The 24,530-nt window shown below is 33.4% G+C and overlaps 1 protein-coding gene across 23 annotated transcripts in view; it reads left to right on the top strand.

Moving 5' to 3' along the window:
* Window positions 1–24,530, top strand: part of LOC128206483 (zinc finger protein 768-like) — an 81,830-nt gene that overhangs the window by 17,369 nt on the left and 39,931 nt on the right. The window contains exons 5-6 of one of the 23 annotated variants that reach the window (XR_008256484.1): window positions 11,026–12,541; window positions 13,582–13,722. The exons of 9 other annotated variants lie outside the window; for them this stretch is intronic. Coding sequence is in view for 13 of the 14 variants with exons in the window: in XM_052908967.1 (XP_052764927.1) it covers window positions 16,379–16,641 (263 nt within the window). In the remaining variant the exon portion in view is untranslated. Of the gene's footprint in view, window positions 1–65; window positions 989–2,279; window positions 2,907–3,058; window positions 4,517–5,152; window positions 6,505–7,313; window positions 7,784–8,835; window positions 10,462–11,025; window positions 12,831–13,581; window positions 13,789–16,378; window positions 16,775–17,850; window positions 18,029–19,210; window positions 21,149–21,723; window positions 22,879–23,402; window positions 23,964–24,530 lie in introns of those variants that run through there. 13 more of the 23 variants (XM_052908992.1, XM_052908983.1, XM_052908982.1 and 10 more) reach the window with 13 other exon arrangements.

Here is a 24,530-nt window from a genome sequence, read left to right as displayed (position 1 = left end):
CATGATTGGGCTAGGAAATTCAATTTATGTACTATGTTAAATTCAATGTAATATTTCTTTTGTAGAAGTTTCTGAAGCTAGAGCGAAGGAAGGAAGGATGTATCCATGTGAATTCTGTGGAAAGACTTTCAATGCGCCGGCCTTCTTGGCGAGACATCGAAGAGTCCACACGGGAGAGAAACCATTTACGTGCAAGTTTTGTCAGCGAGGATTTACTCAGAAAGTTCATCTTCAGTCACATCTGCTCACACATATGATGTGAGATAGTACTGTTATACCAGAGAATGAACGTTCAGACTAGTTTGGACAGAGAGCAAAATTTCCCATAGAGTTGAGGATTTTACAATATCATACTAGAAACAATATACAGTTATTGAAACATAAGCACAAGTCTGTACAGTGTATAAGCCTTTCATTGGTCTGAATTTTATGCAGATGAGATTGTTGTAATTTCTTCCGCCATGTTATTGTGTTAGAAAATCAAACTTGATGATTCTAAGGAATTATTGTGATTACTGATCATAGATATCTTAAGAACTTTTTTATTGTGCGATTGTTGGTATACAGTCAAACCCTGGCTCGAACTCTCATTGATGGGCAGAACGACTTTGAGCCTGGGGAAATTCAAGCCAAACGGGAATGCTAACATTCAGTAAAAAGAAAACATCCAGTTCGAGCCAATAAGGACATCGAGCCAAGCGAGTTCGAGCAATGTTCGAATGTAATTATTGATATTGGTTAGGCTTTTGTATTCGTATCATACATGTAGATGTCCTAAGACAAAATGACCTGTTGCAAAATTAGTTCCAACCAAAACTGTAGTCAATGGAGGGATTGTATTTTACTTTTATCATATGCATACCAGATACTGCAGTAGCTTGTATACCTGTATATTTGTAATACATTGTTACAACAGAAAATAGGAATTTCATTAAAGCGAAAAATTAATATTAATTAAGTCGTGTATTTATCTTCATATTGGACATAATTTGTATTATAATACTGGGGAGTTTACATTAACTTTCTAAGGATTACATTTATGTTGCTTTTTCTTTGTATAGTCCTGATGACATACCAGTTATACATTCTATGTATACTTGTATACAGTCTCATTATTTTCTGTGACAAAGAAAATTGAAGGAATATTGTGAAATAAATGTTTTATAAAACCAATTTTGGCTCAAATAATTTTTCCAAATAGTCAGCACCCTAATGATAGAAATAACAATCTAAATGTCAACTCTGATTTACCAGTTACAAGATCCACTATTGTAAAAATATCTATATGTGTACGGGTTATTCCACTTAAAGGGGCTGTACTACGTATGATGAAATAGCAGGGGGAAAAAGAAAATTGTCAAAAACTGACATAAACTTGGTATCAATGTGTACAATGCATTGAAACTTAATAACTGAAGTACCACATAGTTTACAATTAATTTGTTTTTCACAGGTTTTTTCCATTGAAAAAGATTACTAGGTATGTCTACCTAGTAGAATGAATTTCTTATGCATGATTGGCTAGTCGATGTTATCATGTGATATTACTAAGTTAGGTTTATAGCCTAAATATTTCAACCTTGTAGGGTAAGCCTTCATAGCACAGTGGATACAACACTGGACTGCAACTTTGGCAACACCGGTTCGAATTTGGTCTCCGACTCTATTTTATTTTTACATTTTGGTATATTTTTTTACAATTATGATATCAAAGAGTAAAATATTTTATTAAATAATTGTCCTGAGATTCGTTACAGAAAAAAACTTTTTTTGGTGCCAATCTGGTGTACAGTCCCTTTAATTAATATTTGTCGGCTTTTCATGATTGTTATTGAATTGCATGTGGTTTATATAAATGTACAAGTGATCATAAACATAAAATCTTACTTCTTCAAGATGCACTCTTATAACCAAATAAGATTTATCACAATTAATACAAATCTTTTAATATACCAAAAAGGATGAATAAATGTCTAAAACAATGTTTTTATGAAGGATACCGAGTTTAATTTGAAATGAATGTGCAGAAAACACGGTATATTTTCCTCATGAGAAGTATAGCAGACTTCAGTAAATCTTTTAGCATTCACCAATCATTTAATATTTTTAGATGTTAAGCTATTAAATACATGGTTACAATCATGTTATAAGTAATTAATATTCTCCGTAAATGCATGATTTTGTAAGATTTAGTTGAAGATTTATCACTTAAAAATGTATGTTTGTTATACATGTGTATGTATTGATTTTGAATAAGACTGTCCCTTTAAACTTTGCAGGAGGTAGATACGTTTGCAACATTTGTCTGAAAGTGTTCCCCAAACTGTACAACCTGAAGATGCACATGCGGACACACACAGGCGAACGTCCTTACAAGTGCCAGTATTGCGAGCGAACGTTCACACAGAAAGGCCATCTGAAGTCCCATATGATAATACATATGGAGAATTTGGAAAATTTGAATCAATAGTTTAAAAATTGGAAGAACGGTGAAAAACACCCCACCCCTAATTATATGTGCTTATAATGAAACAGTGTTTCTTGATCGTTATTGTTAAAAAAAATTGTTTCAACAGTGTTTCTGGAACGTTATTCTTAAAAAAAAGTTGTTTCAACAGTGTTTCTGGAACGTTATTGTTAAAAAAAAGTTGTGTTAAGTTTGTGGGCTCCACAGCAGATGAACATGTTTTTTTTAATGCATAAATGTATTATATTAAAATCTTAGAGAATGTGTTTTTTCCATCCATTTTTGCACACTCTTTAAGTTGTCATTTGAAATGAAATGATAATTTACGTGTAAAAATCATAGGCAGGCTTTTGTTAGATCCTAGGGTAATGCAACCATTATTTTGTATATCAATTTTGTCCTTTCAGTTATTGTTGAATAAAATAAGAGAAAAAATGTGTATGTTAGTTCTCTTTAATTCTGTTGATAACTTAAATAATTGCAATAAATTTCTTTTATTTATTACCAAATAATTGATACATACATTATCAGTTAACTTTGTTTAATGTGAATTGAATGAAAAATTATATTGAATGTTTTATTTCATTTAAGGAAACACCGGGATGCTTGTCGCAGCTGGGAAAATGTATAACTGTGAATATTGTGGGAAAGTTTTCAACGCTTCTTCATGGTTGGAGAGACATCGCAGAATTCACACAGGGGAGAAGCCCTACGAGTGTAACATTTGTCATCGGAAATTTAATGTGAAAAGCTCTCTTAAAGCCCATATGATTGTGCATATGAGAGATGATCAGTTTCCCACGTGATTGTGTGTATGAGAGATGATCAGTTTCCCATGTGATTGTGTGTATGTGAGATGATCAGTTTCCCATGTGATTGTGTGTATGAGAGATGATCAGTTTCCCATGTGATTGTGTGTATGAGAGATGATCAGTTTCCCAAGTGATTGTGTGTATGTGAGATGATCAGTTTCCCATTTGATTGTGTGTATGAGAGATGATCAGTTTCCCAAGTGATTGTGTGTATGTGAGATGATCAGTTTCCCATGTGATTGTGTGTATGTGAGATGATCTGTTTCCCAAGTGATTGTGTGTATGTGAGATGATCAGTTTCCCAAGTGATTGTGTGTATGTGAGATGATCAGTTTCCCAAGTGATTGTGTGTATGTGAGATGATCAGTTTCCCAAGTGATTGTGTGTATGTGAGATGATCAGTTTCCCATGTGATTGTGTGTATGTGAGATGATCTGTTTCCCAAGTGATTGTGTGTATGAGAGATGATCAGTTTCCCATGTGATTGTGTATATGAGAGATGATCAGTTTCCCATATGATTGTGTATGAGAGATGACCAGTTTCCCATGTGATTGTGTGTATGAGAGATGACCAGTTTCCCATGTGATTGTGTGTATGTGAGATAACCAGTTTCCCATGTGATTGTGCGTATGTGAGATGACCAGTTTCCCATGTGATTGTGTGTATAAAAGATAATCAGTTTCCCATGTGATTGTGTGTATGAGAGATGATCATTTTCCCATGTGATTGTGTGTATGTGAGATGATCAGTTTCCCAAGTGATTGTGTGTATGAGAGATGATCAGTTTCCCATGTGATTGTGTGTATGAGAGATGATCAGTTTCCCATGTGATTGTGTGTATGGGAGATGGTCAGTTTCCCATGTGATTGTGCATATGAGAGATTATCAGTTTCCCATGTGATTGTGTGTATGAGAGATTATCAGTTTCCCATGTGATTGTGTGTATGAGAGATTATCAGTTTCCCATGTGATTGTGTATGGGAGTGATTAGTTTCCCATATGATTGTGCATATGGGAGATGGTCAATTTCCTATGTGAGTATGAGAGATGATCAGTTTAACATGTGATTGTGTCAGTTATGGAAATCAGATTTTTATTGATTTAAGTCCGAATTCTCTTTCCTTTACATTTAGTTGTAACACCTCTGAAGTGTCATGTAATTGTTTTTGATATGTATTTCTTTTTTGTGAAATAAATGATTATACAAAATGTTGTTTGATGAAAATCTTTGTAAACCACAGAAATTGTAAAAATACATGGAAGAATTTAGTTCTAATACATTATGTAATGTAGTCTGTTCATGTTGATTCAATATCTTTGTGAATAAATATTATATGGAATAAATGTATGATTAGTTAATTTAATTCAGGGATACCTCACTAAAAATGGTTTCTCTTTGGTTGTATTATCTATAGGTAATAGAACAGGGTGCATCGTTACAAGGTTTTCACTGTTGAATGCACAATTCCATGATCAAAATTGTGGCACATTTTGTGGGGCTCTAATATTTTTTTGTTGATTTGCTTAACTTCTTTTAAATTCAAACTATTGATTGCATTAATACATTAACGTTTCTGTTTCCTGTATGAATAGGCAATCATGGCAACAAGTTTCTATTCAAGGCTTGTATTTTGAAATGCCCAAAGATATTGTCAAAATTATTGCAGAGTAAATATTTCTGCCAATGCAAAAAGCATTGAAAGTTCCTGATGTGTACAGGAATGTACGAAAACATAAAAAAGAAGAGAAAAAACGGACCTACCTACCGACTCATCATTTTTTCTCTGTTAGAGGAAACAAACATTTTTTTCAGCACTAACAACATTGTGGTTTGTCTCAAAATGTTAGTATTATTATTTTATTGTATTCCAGGAAAAGCTGTGACCTATGGAAAAGGGGTGGATTATGCTTGTGAGTTTTGTGGGAAGGACTTTGGAAGAGCATCTTGGTTGGAAAGGCATCGAAGAACGCACACAGGCGAAAAGCCATACGAGTGTACCATTTGTCACAAGAGATTTAATGTTAAAAGCTCGCTGAAAGGGCATCTATTTGTACATATGAAGGACGGACAGTTGCCCATGTTATAATTGTGTCATCAAGTGATTGTAGTGTCCTGTGACTGCCATGTGGTTGGATCATGTGATTGACCTTGAAACTGATTATTGTGACCATAATATTGTAACACTTACTCTTAAACAATTGATCTATCAGGGTTCGAATTTAGACTCGCATAGTCGCAAAATGCGAGCGACATTTGGAAATTGCGAGTGACTTTTATTCAAGCTCGCAAAATTCTGCGAGTGGCTTTTTCTAGACCACAAAATGTTAAAAGGAAAGTAGAATAAACATCAACTTAATTCCGCTATGTAGTCCAGTGTAAACAGCCTATTATATAAGTGGCATGTTTACACTACAGGTATAAAGAAGACAGTACGGAGTCACGCTCTAGTAGGTTTACAAAAATAGAACAAATACGGAAAAGGCCGAGTTTTATCTCGAATCTTTCCGGGATGCTCCGAGGCGTGCATAATACAAAGTAAATACGAATGACGTAATCACCTAGCTCAATCATTGGCTAAATTTAGCGCTTTTGCGCACTATATGTAAACCCCATCATCCTGTCTAAATGAATAGAATTCGTTGATCGATATATTTCATGGTCCAAAGTATCCACGCTACATTTACTGTTGCTTTTTTATTTTAAATTTATTATTTTATTGTTTTTAATACTTATAGACTTAATGAAATCTGTAGCGTGCTTGGCGAGGGTAAATATACAAAGTGAACAATGTCAAATTATTGGACAGCTTTGTTATCAAAAAGCTGCCAGCATCAGACGAGTCTTTCCATAACCCCCAAATAGAATAAACCATCAACAAGTTCTAGTAGTCTAGTCACTCAAGATTGATACTTTTTAATATTCATAATATGTCTTAGGTGTTAATTTCTACTTTAATTAGACAATATTATAAGGGAATAAAGCAAATAATAAAATTGCAAGTTGAATTTTCATTTTGCAAGTTGCCTCAAAATGCACTCGCAAAATTTTGCAAGTGCTCCTCAAAGTTAAATTCGAACCCTGTCTTTGTCATGTTTTATCATGCAAGAAGCCTGTTGATGCCTGATTGTGTATAAATCGCTAGTAAAATTTTCCAATTATGTGAAGTGTATTCACATCTCAGCTAATAAAATAACTTGATAAACCTCAAAAGCCTCTGATTTAACGACTATAAAAATTCTTTTGTTTAATTCGTTAATTTTATTTAGTCGGTTATTTAGAAGTTTGCACATAGAGCAAAAAAAAATCAGCAACTCTTAGTTGTTTGTTTATGTAAATAAATAATAATAATAATGTCTTTGTTCATTCATGATGTAATTCTGCAATGTGTGTATGAATAATTTTATTGATTGGTTTCTTTTGAAATTATATTGTACAAATAATGATAATGTAATAAAACATCTTGGAATTGATTTCTTTTTTGATTTTTAATCATAAAAAACATCTTTTACAATAAATTTAAATAACTGTAGTCATATGAAACTTAGTTCATGGCTTTATCAGGGGGTGTGATTTCATCTGTAGATTCACAAATTTAAGCGATGGCTTTTGAGACAATTTATTTACTTTCATTTTATTTGAGGAAAAAAAAGATTGCTATATATATAGTTGCTTTTGGTTATTAATTTATTTGTTGTTAGTATTGATACTCCAGTTTGCTTCAAATTTGACATCGGGAAAGCCCGCAACAGGGGTTTTCTCTAAAGCCTGGTTAGCTCATCCCCAATATCCAATGGGAGCCTGAAATGCTGCCCAAACCCATATTTGCAAAATGGTTTAAGTCCTTCAGTTGCCTTCTCAATCACATCCCTGTGTAAGCGATGATTATTTTGGGAACAAGGCTCACAACTCTGCATTACCCAGTTCATGAGTTATTCCCCTTTATCAACTAAAAATGTGTTAGTGTATGTGGTGGCATTAGTTTATTAATGCAATGCTCTTTTTAACTAATTAATATGACTTAATGCTTTTCAGGAGAGGCTATGTCTTATGGGATGAAAGGCGGAGAGTTCACATGTGAATTTTGTGGAAAGGACTTTGGGAGAGCATCCTGGCTGGAGAGGCATCGAAGAATTCACACAGGAGAAAAGCCATACCAGTGTTCAATATGCCATAAAGCCTTCACCTTGAAGGGCTCTTTGAAAACACATATGGTTGTTCACATGCAATTTAACTCATAGATTAATGGAGTTATACATGTGTACCTCAAACTTACAATATGAAATGAGACATAAATCATATTTAAATGATTGTGAGATTGGCTGCGAAAATAAGTTCTGTGGAGGTATTCATGGTAACGCAAAAAAACTGAATTAAATCAGGTGATATATGCCTCAACAGGACTCATTTTCCCTGCCTGCCAAATAGTTGTTTTACATTGCTCTTTCAAAATCCGCAATGTTGTTAAACTGCAATATAAACGTTAAAAGATTTATGTAATGTAGAGTTGTACATAATCAGGGTTGTGCATAACTGTTCAAAATGGTTTGTAAATAAAATTTGATGAACATGTCTGTCAGTATTGTCTTACAAAAAACTGGGACCATTTCAAAAAAGGTCTGGGCCCTGTTTAAATAAAGATCTTAAGGCTTAAGATTGTAACTTTCTAGGGATAACTCTGTTTATGGCGTAAGCTGTGTTGCAATTAAATAATGTAAGGACATATATTGCATAGATTCTGCTAGTAACTTTACGATTGTACCCAAGCAAAAGGTTTACAGGATAAGGTATCTTATTGAAAATGGCCATGATTCATTATTAGACATCATAATGACTGTCATATTTGCGTAAGTTTGCTACATATGTGTGTGAAATTATCTTGAACTAGAAATAAAAATGGACACAACGTTAATCAAATCAAAAAATCTTTTAATTAAACAAGCCCCTGATCATTGGTAAAGTGCTTGGAATGACTTTAAAGACTTTCCATTTTTTTCAGGAATGTTTAACCTTTGTAAATTTAAATAAGGGACAATTTACGTTGCATGTATGATAAATGTAATAGATATATGTATTTATTCCACAAAAAATATCTTTGGGATTTATCGGATAATCCCTTAACCTTCCAATTTAGTAAATATTAACTTTAAGCTGACCATAATGAAGACTGTGCTGATGAATCACTCATAAGTTTGTTTGTATTTAAATAAACCACTACTGGGCCTGTATTCAATATAATTCTTATCCGCTATAGATATGCCTCAGTGATTCCATTCAGTCTATTGGTCAGCTAATTATACAGGCCAATCAAAACACTCAAATTCTACCCTTAGATTTAAAATTAAATTAAGTTTGTTATTGAATAAAGCACCAGTCCTGGTTTCTCTCAAGTGGCCAAGAGAATATACCCTGTGAGTTGGGCTCGAGCCCAAGACCTCTTTGGCAATATTTCGTAAATAATACATGAAACAATAGATAGCATTTTATTTTAGAAATTAAAAATTTTACAAATGGGTCAAATACCATTGTGATAATTAGTTATTTTCTTGTTCTGCAGGTGTAGGTCAATTCCCGGAAATCACCGGACCAAAGTACAGTTGCGAGTATTGTGGCCGATGTTTTTCCGCACCATCTTGGTTGAACCGACATAAAAAGATCCACACAGGAGAGAGACCATATCAATGTGAAATATGCGAGAAACGATTTAGCAGGAAGGATGCTTTGAAAGGTCATATGGGGATGCATTTGAGGAAAATGACTGACGATTTGTTGATTTTTAAAGGGGATTCCATCTCTTGAGACTTGACACGAAGGATATACTAGAGTTTGAGCAGGCTGCAGAAAAGCCAGGGTGTTGCTGGGACAGGGTGTTATGTATGGGACAAAAGGGCACATTGTATCGAGCTGTGAATAATAAATATATAATTGTGTAATGTGAATTTGACATGAAATGTTAGGAATTGTATTTGATTGGAAAAGGTTTAGTTTTCAACTGTAAAATATATCAATATATAACCATTGTGTAAGTTTAAATCAGAACAGAAGAAATATTTGATTAATATCTTAAGCATTTAATTCTAAAAAGTCAGAAGCATGCTTATGTTGGTCTCCATGTGGTCTTAAGGGTGCTTCCAGAAAAGTTCAGAATGCAGCACATTTTCATAACTATTTAAAAAGCTTAACCCTACTTTATACAAATGCAATCCAATGAGACTACGAGGTCCATATTCACGAACATCTGAAGTCTTGAGTTTCAGACTCTAGCTCGAAAAACTGAATTCTTAAATGTTTCAAAATATCTATGATGTAACTAATAATGTTAAAAGATGCCTGATAGTAGAACAAATTATTTGTGACAGATATAGCCATTTTACCAACTCTCAATAGCTCCTGTAAAAGCATTTTTGCAACAAAATTATAAATTTTGCTTTTGAAGTCTGAGTCTCAAACTTAAAGAATCGAGACATGGGTGTCAATATGGGCATAGTAGTTTGTTCTCATGTGTTTTAAGCTCATAAACAAGTGATTGATAATGCAATCTAAAATGAATGTGAGATTTCTGTTATTTTACATTGTAATTATATATGAAATTGTCTGTATTTCTTAATTTGGTGAGATGTTTCTTAGTGCAGTTTTCCAGGGACCCATTTCAATAATGATCGTGAGGCTTAAGATAGTAATTTTCTATGCGCAACTCAAATATTGGTGTAACTTCAATTCAATATATCAATCAAGTATTAAAAGGACGTAAGTGGCATAGATTCTGCCAGTGACTTTACCGTTGTATCCAGGGTCCTCAATAAGTTTTGGTTGAACCGTCTCAAATAGTAAACGACCAGCTTCTACTTATTCTACTGAAAATTCATTTAGTTTTCCAAATCTGAACCGGCCCTATTGCCATTTGAACCGTCCATTTTGGCCGGCAGCCGGTTCTTATTGAGAACACTGTGTATCTGAATACTGTTAAGTTTTACGACTAAGATATCTTACTGAAATGGAGCCCTGGTTTTTAATGAATCTGACGAACATTAATGCAATGAATTTCTACATGATATTTTGTTAAATTGGAACGTAGATTGTATTGTATTTTAATGCAGTGACATGATAATATTTGTTTCATCCTAATGTTAATTGTTTATCTTGATGCTTGTGTTACACAAATGTTTCAGAAATCGTATAAATATAAAAATGCCTGTATAAAAATTGCTTTATCATGATATGTTATATATTTAAATAAAGCGTGTTGCCAAAATATCCAAGCATATTTTGAAAAACCTAATCTTTACTTCTTTTTCTTCAAGAAATGGTATTGTTAGTAATACTAAATAAAATTTATTTTTTGTTTTCCAAACGCTAAGTCAAGAGGCGGGACGCTACCCAGCGCTGACCAAAAATAGATGCACACTTCCTCAGTGTTCAGCAGCAATGCCTATAGAAAGTGTCTATACTAGCCAGTGCCCATATAATAACTCACTATATAAAACTGATAAATGACTAAAATTAATGAGAATGTGTCTTGCGATTCTATTGGCAGAGGCATGAGGCTGAACAATTATTAAAAATAATGGTCAGCTTGTTTAATCATAAGATGATCATATATGATTGCCTTTAATAAGAAACTACTGCAGGAATTAACAGAGCTGTTAAAATTTGTCAGGGATTGCTGAAACAGTTTCCATTTTAACTGCATTATAAAAACATATCTGTTTAGAAGAATATACTATCTTGTTTTATGACATTTTTTCAGAGCATCGCTGTCAGTACTGCGGGCATGTGTTTACATCAAAAGGTAACCTCGAGAACCATGTGCGTCGACACACGGGTGAACGACCATTCCAGTGCCACATCTGTCATAAAAGGTTCAGCAGAAAAGGAATCCTCACCAACCACTTCGTTACACATTTGAAGGGCACGGAGCAAGGAAATTAGTAGTGTGTAACCTAAGGTTGAGTTTGACCATATTGTAACCATGCTTGATGACAAAGGAACAGTCGAATACATCTCTGTAAGCTCGTTTTTAACGAAGGTGTGAAAGTTTGTAAGTTTTAATTTTGTGATTTTGATTGGTTGAAATTGAACCAATCTTGTTCACAGAATGGTTGCCAAGCAATGTGTAATTGTATGTGTACATTGTGAACATGGATGTGTACCTGGATGTGTACATTGTGTACATGTATGTGTACATGAGTGTTGACGTGGATGTGTAGCTACATGTACATGTACACGTTGCAGTTCAGTTTAAAAGTCATTTTCACAATATCTTCTTAAATGTAGATTGAATAAGGTTCACTGATGTTGGCACAAATCAGTTTCCTTAGTGCTTTTGAAACATGTACCGTGTACTATTACCTGGATTACGAAGCACGAAAATAATAGTTCACATGTACCCATACGAATAGCGTCTTGCAAACCCTCTATTTAGAATGCCTGAGAAACCTAGTGATAATAGAAATAAGTTTTTTGTCATTAGCTATTATTACAATATTGAGGGGTGAAAGCGAAGAAGTTCTATCTTCTTATTTATTTAATGCCACTTAGGACCTTTTCCCATTCCCCCCTTGTATTGTGTATATTTACGCCTCAACTTCCATTCCTTAAATGAATTCATTAATGAAATAATGAACTTTAGGTGTAAATATAAGTAATGAATTGCGGGATTGATGTCACTATTGGGGATATGAACGCAATTGGACTCCACACACTTTGACAAGCCCAATTGCGTTCATACCCCGATAATGACATTAATCTCGCAATTCATTCCTTAATTATTTAAACTCCCAAGGTAATGCTACAGACTCAAACCAAAAGCTATCATAAGTGTCAAAATGCTAACAGGACTGTGCGTTGTTGTCTAGACAATGTTTTATTTAAGTGGCGTAGAAGCTGACTGCAGAATATTATTGATTTACTCTATAGACCAAACAATTGTTAAGTAGCTTTAAGTATGACTCTGTTAAAGTAAGGATTGTGTATAAATACAATGGGCTGATTCTTCAGATTTTTAGTTTACCACGTTGTTAACTGCGTCATTGTTTTAACCTCAAAAGTTGTACTATTTCATGATGAGCTCATACTTATGCATTAAACAAAATACAGCTGAAACAGTTGTCTCAAATCTTGTTAGAAATACTGAAGTTCACAAGTGTATCCATTAAACTTCCAGTGCAGTAAGGATTTTTAAGTTAACAATGATGACGTTGACAACGTTGTAAACTTTGAAAAAGTTATCAACAATAGGCCCAATGTGTGATAAATGTCTCAGTGTGAGTAACTTCTGAATACAGTTTTTGTTAATGGATTTTAAGGTAGCTAACTTCTGTTGTTGAGAGTGTGTTGTCAGTAATATCTGAAGAGTTTAGTGTGTGAAATTGTGGATGAGTGGTGTTCGAATCATTTGAAAATAAATGCTTACAAACAGAATTTCTGATATTTTAAGGATGTTATAAATGATGCACTTACTGTAAATAAATATTGTTTTACAATTGTGTGATACTATCCATTTGCGGTTCTTTCGAGTAAATAGTATCTATGGAAGCATTCGGTGGACTTCCAAATGTTCTCATTATGTTATTAGTGTTGTGTTATTATACATGTATATCAAATAAACATGAAACAAATCAACAGTATGGGTGCATTTTATGACTGATTATAAGATGCTAGTGTATATAAGACGCAGGCAAAAAAATCTGTGAAAAACTCAAGAAAAAATATTTTCATCGATGCTATGGGCGCTATGCCAATGAAAAAATGTTAAAATCGTCTGCACCAGTGGCCACCATGCTAGTTGACAGTGACATTTTTTTTTTTTGTGAAAATGGCGATGGTATTGTAAATCATGCAAAATTAAATACAATCTTGAAAGTACTTACCAAAGAATGATCTCTGGAATTCATTTACCTATGAGATAACACAATACACGAAGACCCACTCAAAATAGCTACATTTGTAGATGAAGATGCCGTGTTTTTCATTGTTGATTATGTAAACAGACCTGTTTCTTACAGTTTTGTGCGCAAGTAGACTTTAGCGGAGAAAATTTGCCCAGTCAACATTTTTTGGAGAATGCTATATAAAAGTCACCATTCTGAAGAACTGGGATTGCATAAATGATTGGGGTTTTTTTAATGTACTTTTGTTAACATGCACCTGCTGTATAGGCTCTTTGTATAGCCTTGAATGGCTTAATTTTATTTCATCTGAACTAAGGGATCACTTAGGTTTAACTTGAGATTTTTTAGTGAATTTATAATTCACAGTTCACCTTAAAAGCAAATCAATGAGTTTATTTCGTTCTGTCTTTCAGAAAACCAATGCTTGATATGTGGGTATTTGTGCAGAAGAAGTTGGGACTTAAAGAAACACTTGCGAACGCATACAGGGGAAAAACCGTACAAATGCCATTTGTGTCCGCGATCCTTCAGCGACCATTCAAACTATAAGCGACATATTGTGGTACATGCCCCACAGCCAAAGGATTGGAAGCCTCCTGTTGACTGATTTTATCATAGCGGTATACAGTGACATATTTTATCAGTGCTGTGTTTATCAATGAATGTTCAGTGTATAATTAAATTAGAGGATATCAGATGCACATGGCTCTAGTATTGTTTATAAGATAAAGACCAGCAGCCATTTGAATTGTAGAAAACTAGATAATTTATGCACAGGTTATCTTTGGCTAAGTTTGCACATAAAAGCATTTTGATTAGTCCTTCGTAATTATTGGATACATATTGACCAATCAATAAATAATTTGGCCGACTTTAACCAAAACAAAGAAATAACCAGTTTTCTTTCATGCTTTACGATGAAATATGGGGTTTTAACAGTGAAATAACAACAGTGAAAATATCAATTTGATATTTTCACTGCAAAATAAGGAGTGAAAATATCAATTTTCAGAACTACTTTTAAAATCCTTTGTTGTAACATGTACTTGCCTTGGTCAAAACAGAACACTGGACTTCAGTAAATTATGTCAAAAAATGTCTAAAAAAATAAAGAAATATTTTATAAATTTAAATAAATATATAATTGGAAATTAACAACTTACCGTTTATTACCGGTTATCCCGTCTATCAAACATTTTACTGATCTTTGAAGCTGAATGTTCGAACATTTGCTTTCATTCCAAACAAATTACAGACAAAAACAACTGTTCGAACATAAATAAAATTTTATAGCATCGTTCAAATGTATTTTGAACTGTTAACCGTTGTAGTACGTAAAATGAGCTTCCTGGAGAATTCACACAACAATTTACAGATAGATCCGATATTTTTTACCCCACCCACATCTCAAAATGTGTCAACAAACTAGCGTGGCATTTACTCTTCCGGAAAACAAACATTTTAAAGCGAAACAGACTGGTCTCTGACAGTAAGATGACTGAATATTAACTTACTTTAAAAACACGCGTATATCCAGTCTTAAATTAAGAAGAATGGTTAAAATCCAATGAGTATCCACATTTGTTTTGCTAACACATTTGACCTTCCAAATTTTCATTCTATAAATAGCGGCGTAGTAATTTGGTTAAAATAAAAAGTGTTTTCATTATTTTTTGGAACATTAGTGCACTAATAATACTTCATGTTTACTATTCATAAAGCTTTGCAATAAAAATCGAGCGAATATTAAGCAATAAGAATGAATAGCAGAGAACTATTTCTCAGCAAACCGAAAGTAGAAAAGTTGACAGCTATAATTATGCATGAGGGGCGCCCCACGGGTAGCGGCGTAAAGCCCACCCTTTTCAAAAAAGGGGGTAATTCAGAAATAAATAAAAAAACAAATAAAACTCCGAAAATAAGCATAAAAGAAACAGAAAATTTGTTTATTTCAGTGTAAGATCGTATTTAATTTCACTCGTGATCATAAAAAACTACATTTTCACTCGTGGCTTCGCCACTCGTGAAAATATGTTTTTCTATGACACTCGTGAAATAAAATACGATCTTACACTGAAATAAACAAATATCCTCTCTTTATACAATTGGTCGCTGGGAAGTTATTAATATATATTTTAATCATGCTGCAGCCAATTCTGTAAAACTGGGTTAGTTGGATAGGTTATCCACAGGTTAATGGTTAGGTTAGTTTGCACATACAAGCAAAGCAATTTCATTGGTCAACAGTTATTGTTGGATAAATATTGTCCAATGTACACATTATGTACACATGCGTAGCAAGGCCCATAACTCCGCCTTTAATAATTATTGAGTTATGCCTATCTTTGACTGAGAAAATTACAACAGATAAGCTTAAATTGGTGTCTGCTCATGTATTGATAGTGCTCTTGTTCTGTAAAAAGCCTTTAGAGCTGAAGTATCTGTTTCTTTTCCGACTGATTTACATATATATATGCATTTCTGCTTAAAAAGTTCGAAAAAAAACCCAACTTTTAAGTGTGAATCCAGATGATTTTCTCCGGAAAAACAATGTCGGTCGTCGAGAAGAAATATTGTAGCACATTTTTTTATTTCAGATAGCAGCATATATTTTTTTTCTACCCATCCAACATATTGGATGTGTTCTAGAAGGTACTTGTGTACAGTGATCATCTTTCAGGATAAATATTTTTTCATGTTTTGGCCCCTTACTTTTTGGGAAAAACAAACGGGCATGCGGTATTCCATGACCATTCTTAGATTGATCTTGATGTTAAAGATTCTTGATTATATAGAAATAATTGACAATTTCAGTGAATGGAGTCACTGATGCGAGACTAAGGTTAAGGATAGGTATAGGATTGAATAAAAGTCCGAGGCTTAGGTTTTTGCTTGCGGTGTTCCTTTTTTTACCATCTCTTACAAAGATGAAGACTCGGATGTTTAAAAAAATGTTGTTGTTTTTCAGACATTATTGATAGTGAACAAATAAACTGCTTGAAATACCAATAATTACCATTGATTTTACACATGTTCGTTAAAGGCCAATTATTCAAGCTAAATTGATTGTCAAGTTATGCGCCTTTAAAACTGAGAAATATGAGACACAAGTTGTCATCGACTTGTTGTACTCTTTTATTTACCAGTCTTTCACCTTGCAAATAAGGCTAATCCATTGGCTTTGATGTTCACATTTTTTCCTTGTTTCAGGTTTCAGTTGCTGCTACTGTTCCAAAGTGTTCAGCTCTATTGGCAACTTGAAGAGGCATACACTGACACACACGGGGGAAAAGCCTTTTCAATGTGAAATGTGTCATCGCAGATTTTCACAAAAGTCTTCCATGAAGACGCACGTTAAGTTGTTTCATACCGGAGAGAAACCGTTCCAGTGTCCGGTTTGTTTGAAACCATTTGCACTGAAAGCCTATGTGAGGTCACACATGATGACGAGGCATCCCAACATGCTTGAATAGACCATAATAATGGAATGAAGTATGTTGTTTTTCCGATGGAAATTTGGGTTTTCTACAGTATGATTTCGGTGGAGAAGCATATTTCATGTAAGATCTGAATTTTAATGAAGAAAACTCCGTTATTCCCAATATGAAATAGCATTCTTGTCAAAGTATATTCGAATGTTAATAAAGTGGCTATTAGATGCCCAAAGCATTACGAAGCAAACTGCATGTACATCAGAAATTAATTCAAAACTTCTTGTTAATGTGTAACTTGTAAAGCTTGAGAAATAAAGTGAAAATAAAAAATGATATTGTTTTGCATATTGAGTTCTCTGAGTGTAGCAAATCTTAGTCGCATTAAATTGATTATGTTCAGCATTTTCAAGGAATTGTCACAAGTAAATAATGTTTACAGTAGTGCCATTATGGCTCAGACATTGTTCAAGTAATGTGTTTCAGTGACTATAGGCTAGCTTTGTTATATGAAAATTGGTCCTATCATGAAGTTTAAAGGTGACTCATAGAAGATGAGATAGTGAAATGGTATAAGTATCTGCCTCATAGTGAGGAGGTTCCTGATTAGAGCACAACCAGAAAATGGAGCTGTCTCTTGTCTTTCTATTGACACGCCCATTTCAGTAAATGATTTAAGTCATTATTTCAATAATCTTAGCTGTAAATGAACGTCACAAACATCAATACATTGATTTTTTTTATTTCCACATTTTTGTGTTCATTTAATACTGGTTTAGTTAAATTCACAAAAAACATGTTGCAAAACACTAATACTAGGAGAATTTTCAATTTACAACTAAAATTGACTAAGATCCTATATTGAAAGACCCTCAGGCATGTATCCAAATAAATGAATATAATACTTATCCTTAGATGGCCTCGGTGATACCGTACAGTGCATTTTTTTGTCAATAGATATCATAGTCACAGAAAACACTCCGATTATTCTCCTTTGATTAAGATCAACCAAATATGTTTTCTGAACATGACCTTTCAATAGGTCAATGATTGTCTTTCTGCAAACAGGTTTTTAGTGGGATTTTATATATGTTGGGTTGTGTCAGGAAGGCAAGGGTAGGGTGGTGTTGTAATGTTGTTGGCAATGGTGTTGTTGTTAGATGCTTGTACCTCTTATTGTTTGCAATTTGTGTGAGGAATGATTGTCATTGTATTAGGTAAACAGTAATACTTTCATTTTCTTCATTTCAGAGAACACGTGCAACTACTGTGGGAAATCATGTCCCTCGCCCGCGCACCTGAAGATGCATGTACGCATACACACGGGCGAGAAACCATTTCAGTGCACCGTCTGTGATCGCAAGTTTGCTCAGAAGGGTTCGATGAGATCGCACATGATGATCGTGCACAATATAGTGGTTTGATCAAGGTGAAAAGAAAGTTGTACGATGTAGTAACACTATACACAAAATATTTAAAGATAAAAAATACTTCTCAGTTTGGGTTGTCGTCCCTGGTGTTGTCAGATACATGTTTTGTCTGCTCTCTAATTTCTAATTGAAGTATTTTCTCACCAAACATAGCCTTGCCAAGTTTTTGCCCAAAGTAATATTGTTTCAAACCTGCAACCTCTGAATTATCAGTCAGACATATAAACCTTTATAATATTTGTGTCGTTGGCAGCAGCAGTACCTGTTAACTTTTATCCCATTGTTTATCTTTCTTAACATGCACTTGTTATTCTTATTAAATGATACCAACATTATATAAATAACTTAAGAGTACTCCTATGTACAAAATTTCTCCTAGGACTCGTGATAAAATGAAAAGACATTAGTATTTATTCCCGGTATTTCAATTTTTCGCATTACTTATTTAAAATAACCTTTGTGGAGATATTACCATGTAGTAAATAAAAGTTGCTGTGGTTTAAAGTTTGTTGCATACTTTGTTGTGTTTGGTGAGGTAAGAAGTGGAAAAAAAATCTGGGGAGTGGGCCCAAGTTTGCCCTTATATACAAAATGAGAATATTACAATGTATATTTTAGATAGAAATAATTAGGAAATTCTTAGCTTATTTTAATGAATCTAGGTCACAATGCATGTGAAACTAGATTATTACACAGTAGTCTTATAAAGTACTAAATTCAAAATACATAAACATGTTTCTGTAACTATTGATGTTCCGATGATCGATTATAATCGAAAATCGATTGGTTGGGCCTGAAATCGGCGACAATCGATAGTATTTAGTTATAATCGATTATCGAAAAAAAAATAAAAAAAAATAAATAAAAAAAATAATAGTAAGTGTTCAGATGTTATCTTTAACAAAATGGCTGATGAAAGCCACAATGAGCAAGAAAATGAACTATTTGTTATACAACAACACTTAATAACTTCAATCATAGACATAAGGTATATGCATATAATGATTAAGAGTTTAATACTGTACATGAATAAAACTACAACTCAGGTACTATCTAGTATTTTAACTTAAGTGGAACCGATCATCGATAGTAAAATGCAACCGATTCCCAACACTACCTGTAACACACTCCTTTACAAAGACATGACATACTTTTTCATTTTCGTATATTGCTTGTTTCAGGTGTGTACCAATGCCACTACTGTGCAAAAGAGTTCCGTTCCAATTACAGTTTGGAGAGGCATATTCGAATACACACTAAAGAAAAGCCTTTCCAATGCACAGTCTGTCTTCGCAGTTTTTCGCAGAAAGAATCGCTAAAGACCCACATGAAAATTCACTCCGAAGACAAGCCATTTCAGTGTGATATTTGTTCTCGAACCTTTGCGTTGAAGGATTATGTGTTAAGACACATAAAAAGAATGCATAACTTGGATGATTAGTATTATATAGGAAAATATGAAGCAGTAATAAAAATAAAAGAAAAAGCTGCAAGCCCTGCCCTGGTAAAATGCTTTTCAGGCTCCACTAAGATTTGGATTCTATAATCCCAGCTTATTGACATATTTTTTTATAGCAAACACTAATTGTTAGAGTTTGGCTTTATTCAATCAAATGTTGATGACTGCTACGTGCGAACGAGATGATTCAACAATATGAAAAAATCTCTGTTTAGCTTACTTACTAAGTAGACTGTTTACCAAACATTGATTTTATTTGAGTCAATAAAATTTTAGGGGAGGCTGAAAAAAGAGAGGGCAGGTGGGGATGAAATTCTAGCAGTTAATTTATAGATGCCTGACATTGAAAGTCAGATTTTAAATGGACAATGCTGAATTGTGAGTGTGAGAACGAGTTTCTTTCTTGCTTCTATTTGCATAAAGAGTCAATTTCTAATTTTTTATTTATATTATGTTTACCAGTTTCTGATACTCAAATCAGTGTTAATGGGATACTGGCCATTATGCTAAAAAGTGATGCCTCGAAACCCATATATAGTTTGGGTATTATTTGAAAGAATATTGCTTACTGATTAGGCAATATAAATTTGGTGCTAGATTTCCATCTATTTTTTTTTTAAATTGGGCAAAGGGGTGACATTTGATCTTTTATTTTATATTTTTTTAGATGACTGTTTCACTGTTGAATATGATTTCATGTGTTTCTAGACGAACCACAAACACGATCATAACAAATCTTTTTTTTTTACATGTGACTGTTTACATGGACGTGGTAGGACTGGTATTCATGAATAAACACCGTTCCCAGAGAGTATTGGACTGATAAGCAAATACAGAGCCTAGTTATATTTTTTTTATTTGATTAATAAAATTAATGGGGCAGCGGAAAAGAGAGGGGGCAGGCGGGGATGAAAATCTAGCAATTCATTTATAGTCCTGTTATGGATATGTAAAACAAATGACTGAAAATACATTACAGATAAAGTTATGAAAGTTATAAATATTTGTTCTTTATTTCAACTGAAATTTGGAAGTTAAATGACCAATCTTTAATCTTTAAAGGTCAAATCAGCATGTAAGAAATATTTTTATTGTGATAATATTAACATATTCTTCCTGTACACATCAAACCCTTTCAGATGGTAACAAAGTAAAATGGGGTCACCTGCCCAGGCACAAAAATAACACGTAACTGTACATTGTATACCATGAGTTAAAATCTTTAAAATTAGTAATGCAATATATGTAACTACACAATTCCTGCCATGACTTTGCTCTTTATTGTATAATGATACTGTAAACACTATTTATTTTAACATCTTTGAAAATGGGAGATCTAATAATATTTGCTCTGAGCTATTTTCTGTTCCTAACAATTATCAATGATATTTGTTCAATTGAAAGCCAGGTGGGGCTTATCAGACCTTTTATTTTGTATGGTGATTACAAGCCTACGTGGCTTTTACTAGATGTATAATGTGTTGTTCAATGTATCCTAATGTGATTAATCATGCTTTTTCTACTTGTAAGATATGATGGGTGCTAGGTTAATTTGAATGTGTAAGAATTCTATATTTTTGTGACTTTCTAATTATGGAAATTACCTCCTAATTGGTATTTTTATCTTCCAGTATAAAGCTACATGTACTTTCGAAGCAAATGCTCGTTTAAAGTGTAAATTTGTAGTCCTGTTTTATATGGTCTTCTTAAGAATAAAAATTGTCAATTGATCTGTTGTCATTATAGTATATGTGAAACATTTTTCAGATACATTTTTAAACTTAGTAAACTGATTGTTGATCATGTTTTTTTGTGTCTCTTTTTTAGCTTCCCTGTTTGTATTAAGGGATATATAGGGCTTATGTTATCTGGTGACATTGATGTCGTCACACTTTCAATCATTTACTATTGAATGACTTGCAATATTCATTGTCAAATGATGACCTATATTGACTTTTGGGTCAATAGGTCAAGGTCAAAGTGATCTTTACTAGAAAAACTGCAGGCCCTTTGGTTTCCAATCAATCACTTCTGAAAAACTTTGTAAAGAGGCTTCAAACTTGGTATGCACATTTGGCAGTGGATGACCTCTTGATTTTGGGGTCAAAGGTCAAGGTCATGTGACATTTACTGCAAAATTTATAGGCGCTTTTATTATTACAACAAATATTGTTGCATCACTGCATTATAAGTTTGTATCAGACAGTTGCTGAATGTTGTTTTATTATTTTTCAGATGAAGAGGTTGAGTGTCCATTTTGTCAAAAAGTGTTCAAGACCAAAGAGATTATGGAGCGTCATGCAAGAAAACACACAGGAGACAAGCCCTATAAGTGTGAATATTGCGACCTTCGTTATGCCAGGGCAGATTATAGGAAAAGACATGTGCGCAAAATGCATATGCCAGAAATTCGGAAGAGCGTGCAGAATTCTCCAATGGAGTGAAATGTCCAATGTCCTGGAGGCAAGCTTTATGGAGCAAAATTTTAGAAAACACTGGAAATAAACTCAGCTCTTGTGACTGTATTTAGTGACCATAACTTTGCCAGACCAGATCTAATATGCATTATATTATTCGTATTAAAATTATTAAATCGCAGAAAGTTTCAGTGGTGTGAAATTAGGTATGTTTAAAACTCATAGTATCATGATCACATAATGAAGTCTTGAAAAGTTTTCCCATGTAACTTGTTCTTTGAGTTGTATTCAAAAGCCTATGGTCTGTTGTTTAACGGCCTAGATGTACGGTAATTATAGCCATGATATAATGGCCTCATTGGAAAAACTGTAAGGTTAACCTTTATTAAATTCATATGATTTTAGGGTAAAAATGTGAGGCAAAAACCCTGACTTGCTGAACAAGTGGTAGAATTATGCTCCTTAAATGTAGAGTTCAGCCAAAAGATATGGGCGAGAGTTGACATCCATTTAGCGGTGCTTTTGCGTTTGTTTGTTGTTAAATTTTAATTGTCTTTTGGTATGACTCTTTTTTCTTAAATAATTCAACATTTGTGCTAAGATAGATCTTTAGCAAGATCTGTACAATTAACTATGCATACACATGTATGACGTGAGTTTTGTTTTACTGTTAAATAATAATTATGAAAATGGTGATTTCAGATATTTTTTCAGATTTTTTTCATGTAGTTGGCAGTAGTGCATTGTTATAGATTAAAATGATTCAGTTGTTTCAATAATGGATATATTGTTATGCTGTTTAGTTAATGTTATTTTGTTTTAGTCCCCTGTCAAATTTAAAATGGTTTAAAATGCACCTTGCACAATTTTTGTTATCTTGGTTATTATAACATCAATGTTTTAAATTGAGGCCACACAAACACATTACTTTTATATCATGCATGTTTTCCATTTCAAGTTTTAACCATATTTGTTTTGTTACACATTGTTTCTATGATTAAAAAGTCTAATTAAAAAATAGCTTTGTGACTTTTAATCCCTAATGTTTCTAACCCTATTCAAAATCATGGACTTTAGTTTAAAGACAATATTTGAGCATATATTAACATTTTGTAGAAGGGTTCCAGCTGTCAGCATCTCAGTTCTAACACTCCTTATGATAGCCACGCTTGATTTCGTCTTACAAAAAAGTGTGTTTTGTCAAAAATGAACAGTTCCCTTTAAGCCTGTAATTGGCCTTAATTACTTGTACTCGAGCGGAATTGGTCAGGCTTTTCTGGATTGTGATATTCAGTATGCTATTATCACTGATTATGATAGTTATATGCTGATACATTGTTGTTGCCATCAAACTGTGTTTGCCCTTCTATTTTAACATGATCAAAAGAGAATTGAATTGTTGCGATTTCTGAAAGTTTTGTCAACAATTTGCATGTATTATAAATTGCAGACAAAAATACATACCTGAAATGTTAAACATTCCCCTCCATGTTTCAGGTTTCTTGCAACATTGTGAAGTATGTCAGAGGGGATTCAAGAGCAAGCCGGATCTCCAAAGGCATCGAAGAATACACACCGGAGAACAACCATTCATGTGTACCTTTTGTCACAGATCTTTCTCCAGGAAAGATTCATTGTATAGACATATTGGAAATAAACATACAAATCCCTTTATGGAGTATTTGGAATAATTATATATATGTAAAATATAACAGTTGTATAATTTGTTGACAATTCAATGAGTTATTATCCAAGTTAAACCGAGCAAAAATATTCTCTGTGACTCTTTCAAGGGTTCTTTAAAGTTCAGGATAAGTTCTGAAATAAGGATTGACAGCTTTTTAACTTCAGACTATATATGTACATTTGCTTGAAGTTGAACACTGTCATCAAAAACATACTCTTAGACACAGTTATATCATTGAAAATACATAAGAAAATGTAGATTAACTAGATTTACAGATTCAGTTAAAATGCCTTGAAAAATGTATCAGTGTTGTGAATAATTTGTATTATCAACTATAATTGCTGCCTTTTTTCCATACAAGTGTTCTGCATAACATGCTTTAATAAAAAAGAAAACAGGCTTGTTTATATTGTTATTGCAGTTGAAAAATTTATATCAGCATTGCTGAGTAGGTTTATTTTTAATGTATATTTTCATGTATGATTTTGATTTTAAACCCCTTGTGAAAACATATAGGTTTGTCAGATGGTCTTGGGTTGGCCCGTTTGTCTGTTGGTAAAAAAATGTCTTGTCCACACAGCAACTCAACAATGGCTTAGACCTAGGATCATGAAACTTAACTGATAGGTAGCACTTTACTAATAGATGACTCATTTTGTTATTGAGGACAGTTAATTGGTCCAAGGTCAAGGTTGCAATTGTCATTAGACTTATGAAAATAATATCTTTGGATCAGTTCAACCTAGAACCATGCAGTTACAGTGTGTGTTTGCTTCGGACCAGTAGATGATCTCTATTGTTTTAAGGTTAAAGTTCTACATTAACAAACTTTGCAGAATGGTTTGACCTATAGTACCATGAAACTCTAATGGTTGCCATTGAGCAAATGACCCTGCTTTTTGTTAAGTGATAAGTAGCTCAAAGGTCAGGATCAACAT

The sequence above is a fragment of the Mya arenaria genome, chromosome 10 (genome assembly GCF_026914265.1).
Source record: "Mya arenaria isolate MELC-2E11 chromosome 10, ASM2691426v1".
Lineage (NCBI taxonomy): Eukaryota > Metazoa > Mollusca > Bivalvia > Myida > Myidae > Mya > Mya arenaria.
The sequence above is the reverse complement of the archived record's forward strand: the minus strand, read 5'-3'. Positions and strand labels throughout refer to the sequence as shown.